This window comes from Bison bison, unplaced genomic scaffold (assembly GCF_000754665.1).
Source record: "Bison bison bison isolate TAMUID 2011002044 unplaced genomic scaffold, Bison_UMD1.0 scf7180017864297, whole genome shotgun sequence".
In the NCBI taxonomy this organism is placed as follows: Eukaryota; Metazoa; Chordata; class Mammalia; order Artiodactyla; family Bovidae; genus Bison; species Bison bison.
In genome coordinates, this window is record NW_011494869.1 from 6,904,652 (window position 1) to 6,914,508 (window position 9,857).

Sequence of the window (9,857 nt, forward strand, 5' to 3'; positions counted from 1 at the left end):
TTGGTGCCTAGGTGGGGAGGGTCTGTATTTGCAGAGGGGCTGGAGAGCTTGGCAAAGTCTAGAAAAGTGGATGAGCTTACAGTTATAAGAGTGGGGCTTGTGACAGAATGGGTGGGACTGCTGGTGGTCTGGACTGGGTCCTTAGCATTGGGTGTAGTGGTGTTAGTTGACATCTTGGCTTTGGGAGTAGAGGTTGCAGTAGTGTGGGTGGGGCTTGCAGTAGTGTGGGTGGGGCCTGTGGTGGTATAGGTGGGGCTTGCAGTAGTATGGGTGGGGCCTGTGGTGGTATAGGTGGGGCTTGCAGTAGTATGGGTGGGGCCTGTGGTGGTATAGGTGGGGCTTGCAGTAGCATGGGTGGGGCTTGCAACAGTGTGGGTGGGGCTTGTGGTGGTGTGGGTGGGGCTAGTGGTAGTCTGCACTGGACCTGTGGCACTGGCTGTAGGGCCTGCGGTCATGAGAGTAGAGACCATGGGCTTGTTGGTAGCGCTTGTGACAGTGTGTGTCAAGTTTGTGACAGTGTGGCTGAGGCTTGCGGTGGTCTGGACTGGGTCTGTAGCACTGGGGGTAGGAGCTGCAGGAGTGAGGGTAGAAAGCACTGGTTTGTGGGTGGGACTTGTGGTCTGGACTGGCCCTGTGGTACTGGGGGTAGGACCTGTGGTAGTGAGGATAGAGACCACAGTCTTGTGGGTAAAAGCTGTGGTACAGTGAATGAGGCTTGGAGCACTATGGGTAGGGCTCATGGCACAATAGGTGGAGCCTGTAGTGGTCTGGGTGGGCAGTTCAGGAGAGCTAGAATTTATGGTCTTGTTCGCCGAGCCTAGGTGAGCAGATGGGGCAGGGCCTGTTGTACTGAGAGTGGGGTTTGTGGCAGAATGGCCAGCATCCAGGACAGGAGGGACACGAGCAGGGTGCTCCCCATGGGTGGGATCTGGGCACGCAGGTGGGCTAGGTCCCCGGACTAGACTTTCTAGGTCTGCAGCCTCCACTGAAGCCTCAGCCAGGGCAGCGTCCACGCTGGCCTCACTGATGTGGCTCAGAGTCCGGCTGTAGGGGGCATGCCCATTGGCTAGGGCTGGGGCCACAGCCCCCTCCTCATCCATGGGCCCAGAAGTGGAGGTCTCAGCCCTACGGAAGGCAACTTGGATGGGCAGAGGCTCAGGCTGCTGCACCAGGGGTCTGGGGGCTGAGGAGTGGCGGGCAGTGCCTGAGAGCTGTGGGCTGGATGAGTCATCAGAAGATTCAGATGACAGGGACCATGCTGTCCCATTCTCCAGCTCCTCCTGCCGCCTCAGCATATTCTGGGAGAGAGGAAAAGACATTTCAGGACCACCTCTTCTTGGGGAAGGTGGTGCTGAGCCTGGGATGTGACTCACATAAAAGGCCTGTTCCCGAAGTGAGGGTGTGTCTGGTGGGCTCTGGCTATAGGTGGAGAAGCGCTTGGTGACTGTAGAGGCCTTGTTGACAGTAGAAGCAGCTGAGGGCTGGTCATCCTTGTCGAAGGGACTGGAGAGGAAAGAATCTGTTAGCAGACGCCACAAACCCCAGCCCTGTCTCCAAGTCCCTCAGCCCTACCAACCTCCATGTCACTTCCAAGCTGAGTTTGATGGTGCCGAGGTCATTAATGTCCACTGCTACAACCTGGGGCAAGGCAGCGAACAGGTCCTTGGTCTCACAGGAGACGCTACCTACAACCACATGGTTGGCCAGGCCCTTCAGTTCTGTCACCTGTAGCCAAGAATGCATGGTAGGGTCATCAGGGTGTAGGGATCATGAGATTGTGGGGGATCAGAGGTCTGAACCTGCACAGTCACAGGGTCATGGGGCCATGCAGGCTTGAAGCATTCTGGGAGCATGAGTATCACAGAGGTCCAAATCTGTAGTCACTATTGTCATGAAGTCACAGCCTCATGGGAGTTCAGGGGTCAAATATTCACCAGGTCAGAAGATCACGGGGAAATCACAGGGTCATGAAGGTCAAGGGGGTCACACATTCACAGGGACAAGGAACCACGTGGGGGTCACAGGCATTAAGGGTCTCAAGGTCATGAAGGTCCAAAGGGGTTCACGGGTCACAGAGTCACAGCATCTTGGTATCCTATGGTCCTGGGCAGAGACGTCACCTTGATGGACAGGAATTCCGTGAGAAGAGGCAGAAAGACGGTTTCCTCGCTGTCCCACACCTGCTTTCCACTACTCTCTATGCGGCCCCGTAGTTTCCAGCGCTGACGCCCATATTTCATGTAGATCTAGGGGAAGAGGCAAGATAAAGCAGACTTCCATGTTGCGACCCCGCCACCCCAGCCCCTCCCTTCCCATCTTTCTACCTCATACTGGTCACCAACACACAGCCTGGCGAAGCCGGCCAGCCCTGGGAGTGGGGGAGAAGGAGATGAGCTGGGTCGAGAGGTCTCAGGCACACACTTCCCCGCCCTGGCTGACACCTCACTGCTTGGTACCTTTCATCCGGAGGTGGAACTCGCCCAGCTGTGCTTCCAGCTCGCTCTCCAGCAGACACATGCTCTGGACAAAGAGACAGGGGCGAGGAGAACGACAGAAGAGGTCAAAAGCCATTCCCCTCTCACCAACTCTACTGTACCCTGTGCCTCGGCCTCAGGGGCACACACCCCTCACCTCTGTGTACTCGCGATGCCCTCGAGTAGCCTCGGCCAGGCTGTCCCGGGCCTCACGGCTCCCCGGAGAGCCGGTGCTGTAGGCACGGACCATGTTGTAGGCGCCATCCCGGAGACGCCGCTGCACACAGTATGACTCGTACAGTTCATCAATCTGGGCAGAGGAGTGGGGTGGCAGACGGGGACTGAGACTCACTGCTGGGGTTGCTCCCCCAGGGCCTTCCCCAGGGCCTACCATCACCCACTCTCCCTGTGACACCCGACCTCCCACCCCAAGCTGCAAGCACACACAGGTATGCCGCACCAGTACCTTGCTGGCATGGAACTCCAGCCGTCGCAGGAAGCGTTCAATGGACTTGACTTGCTGGGGGAAAGGTGTGTTAGAAGCCTGAGGCCCAGGGCTCTTTACCTACCTCTGAGTCAACCTCTTCCAACACCATTCTCTATACACTCACCTTGTCCAGGTCATACAGGAAGCCCTGCAGGGAGAGGTTGGGGGGAGAGGGACACATTAGGAGGTAGGAGAAGAACTCCAGCAGGGGCACCGGCTTGGCCAGACCATCCAGCGCCTTTCCCTCCCAGGGTTCCTCCTCTCACACCACAGTCTGCAGCCATTCCAGTCAAAGGGGGGACTGGCCTACCTTCTCACATGCCTGGTCTCTGCTGGTGTCAGAGATCTGGTCCCCAGGACCACTCCAGTACTCTTCCCCCTGCCTCTTCTGTGAGATCCCTCCCCTGGACCACTGCCTTTGCGACCATCCCTAGGACGAGAGCTCTGCACCTCCTCATGCTTGGTTCCCCCTAACAGGGAACTCCTGTTAGACCCAGCAGAAACGGTTCTTTTTCCGCGAAGCCCTGAACTGTTACCCAGAAAAAACCACAGCTCTCGCTGAGGACCACCAAAACCTAATCTCAACATAATCTCCCGCTGTCCATGTCAGTGGGGTTTGACCCACCCCACTGGAAGTTCCCAGGGGGCAGGCACTGGGTCACAGGCAGAAAGTACACGCAGCCTGGGAAGGCGGAAGAAAGAAACCTATCAGTTTTGCCTGATACCCCTTTTTTAGTCACACCTGGACTGAGTCACCCCAGAAAACAGCCCTGATGTTAGCCAGCACTGGCCCTGCCCAGCCCCTCAACACCACAAGAGCAAAGAGCATTAAACCAGGACATACAGGATGTCAACTCTTCACTCACCAGGCGGGAATTCCTCTTGGACTCCCTTATCTGTCCTTGGAGTTTCTCCTGCTCCTGCTGGTGCACTTCCAAATAAGCCCTGGGTAAACGGTGACCACAGAGTTCTCTTACTTCTCCAGCCTCTATCTGCCCAAGGAAGGGGCAGTGAGGAGAGGGAGTGAAGCTGGGGAAGGTTCCCATTAGCAGGAAGGGTAGAGGGCTTAGGGAGGGATCCTGGGACAAGGAGTTGGGAAGGCACTGCTTACGTCAGGCCTCGCTTGAGCGCAGTGTACACCAGGTCTAGGCGCTCAGGCTGCGGGACCTTGGGGGCCGGGTGCGCCACTGAAAACATCTTGGACACTCGGGAGAGCGCCGGGGGCTTCCTAGGGGGCCCCGGAGGACTGAAGGCCGGGAAGCTCCTGAAGAAGAGACTGCACTCAGAAAGAGGCAAGAAGTCCTCCCCCACACCCTCACTAGCACACTCCAACCCGGTTAGCCTCTCTGCACCCAGTCAGCCCCACTCTGCTGCGTACCTGGGCCCCCGCTCCTGGCTTCCGAGGACGCCTGCGAAGGACTGGCTCCTACTGACCCGGGCGCTGAGCAGGCGGCGCTGCGGCCGCACCGACAGGGACATCATGGAATGAGTCCGCGCGGGGCTCCCTGGGGGTGGCGAAGGGGTTGGTGTCCAGAGCCAGTCAGGCCCCTGAAGCCCCCTCCCTGCAGCCCAGCCTGTTTCTCAGTCCTGCCGGATACCACCGCTTGCCGCCGGCAGTCCAAAACGCACCGGGGCCCTAATGACAGGGCGGCCGCGGGTGACTCGGTCTCGGACTCAGCGTGGCCTCGGCTCGGCCCCCACTTCCTGCAGAGGTGCAGGCTCCGCCTGCCGCGCGGGGCAGGAAGGGGGGTCGCGCTGGGACCCTCCCTGGGCTGGGAAGGGGCAGGAAAGGGGAGGGGCACGCAAAGAATGTGCGGAAGCGTCTGTTTACCCGGGCGTGGGGCGGGCTCCCCAGCCCTGCCCCTGACCTCCTCCCCCAAGTGGGGCCAGGAGCTCCCACGCCCGCACCCCGAGAGGCCGCGGGAGGTCACGGGGCGGGGCGGGGTGCATGCTTGGAGCCCAGCGGAGCGGTCTGGCAGGCCTGGCCTGCGCAGGTTGGGCTCCCCAGACCCGCCCGCCCCGCGGAAGCTGCTCCCCTCTAGCCGCCACCCGCCCGGAGGCGCCCAGAGCCCGGGGATTCCCAGGGTGGGGGGCAGTGCCGAGAAGGGCCCCGCCCCTCCTCTTCCCTGAGACTCCTACCGGGAAACTGAGTCACAGACAGCCGCCTTCGCCTGGACCTTAGAGGGAAGAGATCCTCGGCAAAGCCCCACACAAATCCGGCGAACCCCGCGCCCCGGGCGCCCAGAACTCGGCCCGCTGGGACAGCCCCGAAGCCTCCGCAGCCCCAGACGGGGTCCTACCTCTCTTCTTGGCGCTCATGGTAGGTCCGGGACAGCCCCTTAACCCCCGCGCTGGCCCTCCCGAGTCCACGCCGGCCCAGGGCCCCTCGGTGCCGGCCCGGCTGGCCTCCGTGCTCGCTCCCAGAGACTCTGGCTCCGGCTTCAGCTCCTCCCGGCGCCGCCCCCCGCCCAGTTCCTGCCGCCTGACTCAGCCCGCCGGGATGGGGCGGGACCGGCCCGATCAGGGGGGCACCGGGCCCTCGGCCCCCCTGGCTTCTGGGAGGGGTGACTGGGGGTTCCCCTCGGGCTGGGGACTGGCGGGGATCTTCTCAGCTGGGTCGAGCGTGGCTAAACCGAGTGAAGACAACGAGGGAGGGGGGCTGAACTGAGTGTAGTTAACACAGGGGCCTCATAGAGCGCCTGTTGGAGGGTGCTGAGAGGGCTAAGTTCAGAGGACTGAGAGATGGGGTTCTGGGTGTGTGAGGTCTTCTGAGAGAGCAGAAGTAAGGGCTGCGGGTGCTGAGTGGAGGGACTGTGCGGAAGGATGGCAGAGAGGCACCGAACATGAGGCGACCCTGAGGCTGAGAAGGGCGGACCTTGAAGTGGGCGCAGGGATCAACCCCATATTATGTGCTGCTGCCCCCAGAAGGAAGAGAAGGAACTGGGTGCAGAGAGCCCCACAGCACCGTGCACCAACCCCATCCCTCCACCCACAGAAGTGGTGCTTAGTCTGGGGGACTCCCTCCACCCCTAGGCCATGAGGAGAGGATCAGGTCCCACTGCTGATCAGCGCCTTCTCTCTAGCAGAAACTGCCTCCTAAGACAGAGGCCCCATCCTCTGGCTCCCAGCTTGCATGGGCTGAATCCCCTTGGTGTTGGCCCTTTCTTGCCCCCAGTATCTCTCCATTGACTATCCCCATCCAATTCTTGCCTGGATAGAGGCCACCATGTCCAGGGTCCACTGGACATCTCATTCCGTCAGAGGGGCTAGGTGCTCCCCCACTCCTAAACACTCCTGCTCCCTGATGCTCCATTCAGCCGTCCTGGGCTTACTTTCTCCCCAAAAGACTGAGGTGGGCCCAGGCATCTGCATTTCCAGTCAGACACCCCCACCCCCGGATACAGATGCAGATGCAAGATGTCCTAGGATCCTAGTATGAGAAGTGCTATTTCCCCCTCCCTCCTTGAAGACAGTGCTGTGCCCCCCTCCTCTGGCAGCTATCGATTCCTGTGGATTGCCCACCTCTCTCTGCTCCCTGCAGCCACCCTCCACTGGAAGACCCCAGCCTCATCACCTGGCTCTGGAGTGCCCCCCTTCCTAAATCAGAACCACACTGACCACAACTTTCAGGCTCTCTCCATCACCCCCACCTCACCTGCCTTCTACCTGAGACCTCCTGAAGCTCTCAGCTCATTTATTCAACTGTTTACTAAGTAACAATCTTATTCTAGTCGCTGGAGAGGCAGCAGTTATTGCACAGACATGGCCCTGCACAAAGCTCATAACCTGCCTCTGCTTCCTTTCTCCCTGCCACCTCCATCCCACGTTCCCAGCACAGCCTTCTCCCCAGCCTGGATCTGCAGCCACCACTCCAGCTTGCCCGCCTGCTACCAATACCCGCGGCACTCTGGGCTACTCCCTTACCTGGCAGAAACCAACCCTGGGCAACCCAATCCCCTGCCTTCTCTGCACCTGCACACAGGCTAGTGGGAGCCACCAGAGGTCTTGGCACAGCAGCTGGGCTGGAAAAGAACAAGTCTCAACCTCAGCCAGGCTCTTGTTTCCCATGCGGGAAATCCTCACGTGTGGCCCTAGCCATCCCTCTCCCTTCCCATGGAAGATGTTTCAGTCTTTCGCCACAAACCTCAAACAAGTTCCAGTCACTCCCACATAAAAGGTGAAAACAACCCTGTAAATACCCAAATGCCCACCAGTAGATATAATAGAATGTTATACAATGGAAAGAATGAACAATATACAATTACATGCAACAACAGGGATGAATTCTACAGACATAATGTTGAGTGAAAGAAGAAAGACCACAAGAGAGGATACGTGTATGAGTTGATATGACGTTCAAAACCAGTTAACCTGTGGTGGCAGAAGTCAGAATAGTAGTGACTATTAATAGCAGTGACACTAGCCCTGGGGAGCAGCGACTGGAAGGGAGCCCAAGGGGGCTGACAGGGTACTGATTATGTTCTGTTTCCTAATCTGGGTTCTATTTCCTGATCCTAGATAGGTGTGTTCCTTTGTGAAAATGTACTGTGAGCTGTCCACTTAGGGCATGTACCCTTTCTGTGTGAATATTCTATTTCAATACAAAGCTAACTGTAAATAAATCAACTATAAAAAGAAATGACCCCTCTGTGGACTCCCAGTCTCTTTCCAGCTACCCCACCCCTCACCCTATTTGGCTCTTTCAGAGCCAAGTTTCTTGAAGAGGTATGTCCACCTCCACCTCCTCTCCCCATCCACCCACTCCTCTTCCTACTCTGCCCAGTTTCTGTACCCAGCATTCCTGACTGGTCTGGATGACAAGGTTTCCAGTGACTTCCCCGCTGCTGAATTGCCTATTCAATGTTTAGTCCTTATCCTGCTTGATCTGAGCAAAGCTTTTCACTGGGCAGTTCTCTTCCTCTTCCTCAAGCCTTTCCTTCTTTGGATTTCAAGGAACACGTCCCTGGCTTTCTACCTCTCCCTCTGGCTGCACATCTTACTTTCCCACAGGGGATCTGTCTTTCTCCCCATCCCCGAATTGTCCTCATCCTCCTCCCCACTCATGGACTGGGCCCCTCTCGCACAGCTCAATGCCATCTAAAGGTTCCCAGCTTCCTTCTCTCTTCCTTGCCCAAACCGTTCTTCTGAGCACCAGGCCTGTTCATCCAGCCGCCTGCCTGATGCCTCCCGGAAGCTGAGTAACAAAGTGGAGTGGGTTACTAGGGATGTGCTGAATTTGAAGTCCCCACACTAAAGTCACCACTTTGCTCCTCAAACCTGACTCTCCCTTCTCTCTCCATGACAGGCCCATCATCTACGTATCCAGTTGTTTAAGACAGAAACTAAGAATCATTCTGGATGCCTCAGTCTCTGTTACCCACCAACACATATACTCAGTCACCTACTCCTGCCATCTCTGGCATCTGTCCCATCACATCCACCCCCTCAGCTAGAACTCAAGTTCAAGCCATCACCGGTTCTCACCTAGAATCCTACAACAGCTTCCTAATGGATTCCCTGTCTCCATGCTAACCCACAATGATCTGTTTGTTTGTTTTTAGTTTTATTTATTTATTTGGCTGCACTGGGACTTAGCTGCGGCACTCAGGATCTTTAGTTGTGACATGTGGGATCTTAGTTCCCTGACCAGGGATGGAACCTGGGCCCCCTGCATCGGGAGTGTGGCATCTTAGCCACTGGACCACCAGGGAAGTCCCATGATCTGTTCTTCATTCAATAACAGCATTACCCCTCTTGAAACTTCAGTCACCTGACAATATTAAAAACTGTCCTTTATCAAGTGCTTTCTATGCCAGGCATTGTACTTAATTAATAAACATCATCTCATTTAATTCTGGCAACAACCCTATGGGTGAGTCCTATTAGCCCCACTTCACAGATGAGAAACCTGAGGCTAACTGGCTGTGTGACTTCAGGAAAAACATTTCCTAATGTTTCTGGGCTGCAGATATCCATCTGTTAAATGAGGATAACAACAGTAATAACAACAACTATCTCTCAGGGCTATTGGGAAGATGAAATGAGATACTTCCTCTATTGGGAGTTTTCGGGGAAGGGAGAATTGCATGTGGGGTAGGGAAGTTGGGGTGGATACAATACCTCATTGTAAGCACACAGCAAATATTAACTGCTGTTATTAACAATTATTAATCTGCCCAAGATGACCCAGCTGTTAAGTAGCAGGGCCAGGACTCTATATATCTTTCACATCCCTCTATTTGAACTCTTGTGAAACATCCACGGGCATCCCCCTACCCCAAGGATAAACTCCAGACTCTCTAACATGACCCACAAGACCTTCAGGCTCTGTTCCTCCCCTCACATACCTTCCTCCTCCCCTCACAGTCCTCTGCTCCCCCAAGGTCATTCTGTTCCAGCTACCGTGAATTCTCTCCAGGCCTACAAGCAGCAGCTCTCATTGACCCTATACCCCCTTCCCACTACTCTCAGCCTGACCAGCTCGCTCTCTTTTTCTTTTACCCTACTACTTCTTCCTTTAGGAAGCCTGCCCTCAATTGGTTCTCCCTTGTAGGCACCTCATAGCTTCCTCTCTCTGATCCCTGAGGTCACATAACTCTGTTGTCAGTTCTCCTTTAGGGTCTGTCTTCTAACCAGACTGTGAGCTCTGGGGGCTGAGGCCTGCCTGCTCTGCTCACTGCGGTGTCTTCTGCGCCCTGCACCAAAGCAGTGGAGGCGGGCAGGAGCTGAGTCTGCGCTGGAGGCTGATGGAACTGGGATGCTCTGAGCTGCTGCAGAGATACATTTCCAGTCTCTGTCCCCCCAACTCCCCTAACTCATGGTCAGTTTCCTCTTCCCTTTCTTCCTTTCTGATTGTATCAGCAAGTGGAGTTTGCTACCCGCTCCCCCCCCTCACC

The 9,857-nt window shown here is 56.6% G+C and overlaps 1 protein-coding gene across 4 annotated transcripts in view; it reads right to left on the reverse strand.

Moving 5' to 3' along the window:
• FAM65A (family with sequence similarity 65, member A) overlaps positions 1-9,857 on the reverse strand; it is a 24,943-nt gene that overhangs the window by 4,391 nt on the left and 10,695 nt on the right. For 2 of the 4 annotated variants that reach the window (XR_826237.1, XM_010851039.1), the window contains exons 1-13: positions 5,262-8,571; positions 4,340-4,466; positions 4,073-4,225; positions 3,828-3,906; positions 3,086-3,109; positions 2,941-2,994; positions 2,632-2,784; positions 2,457-2,520; positions 2,325-2,368; positions 2,121-2,246; positions 1,577-1,725; positions 1,374-1,503; positions 8-1,298 (exon numbers count right to left, since the gene is read on the reverse strand). Coding sequence is in view for 3 of the 4 variants with exons in the window: in XM_010851039.1 (XP_010849341.1) it covers positions 8-1,298; positions 1,374-1,503; positions 1,577-1,725; positions 2,121-2,246; positions 2,325-2,368; positions 2,457-2,520; positions 2,632-2,784; positions 2,941-2,994; positions 3,086-3,109; positions 3,828-3,906; positions 4,073-4,225; positions 4,340-4,466; positions 5,262-5,280 (2,413 nt within the window). In the remaining variant the exon portion in view is untranslated. Of the gene's footprint in view, positions 1-7; positions 1,299-1,373; positions 1,504-1,576; positions 1,726-2,120; positions 2,247-2,324; positions 2,369-2,456; positions 2,521-2,631; positions 2,785-2,940; positions 2,995-3,085; positions 3,110-3,827; positions 3,907-4,072; positions 4,226-4,339; positions 4,467-5,261; positions 8,572-9,857 lie in introns of those variants that run through there. The other 2 variants (XM_010851041.1, XM_010851040.1) reach the window with 1 other exon arrangement.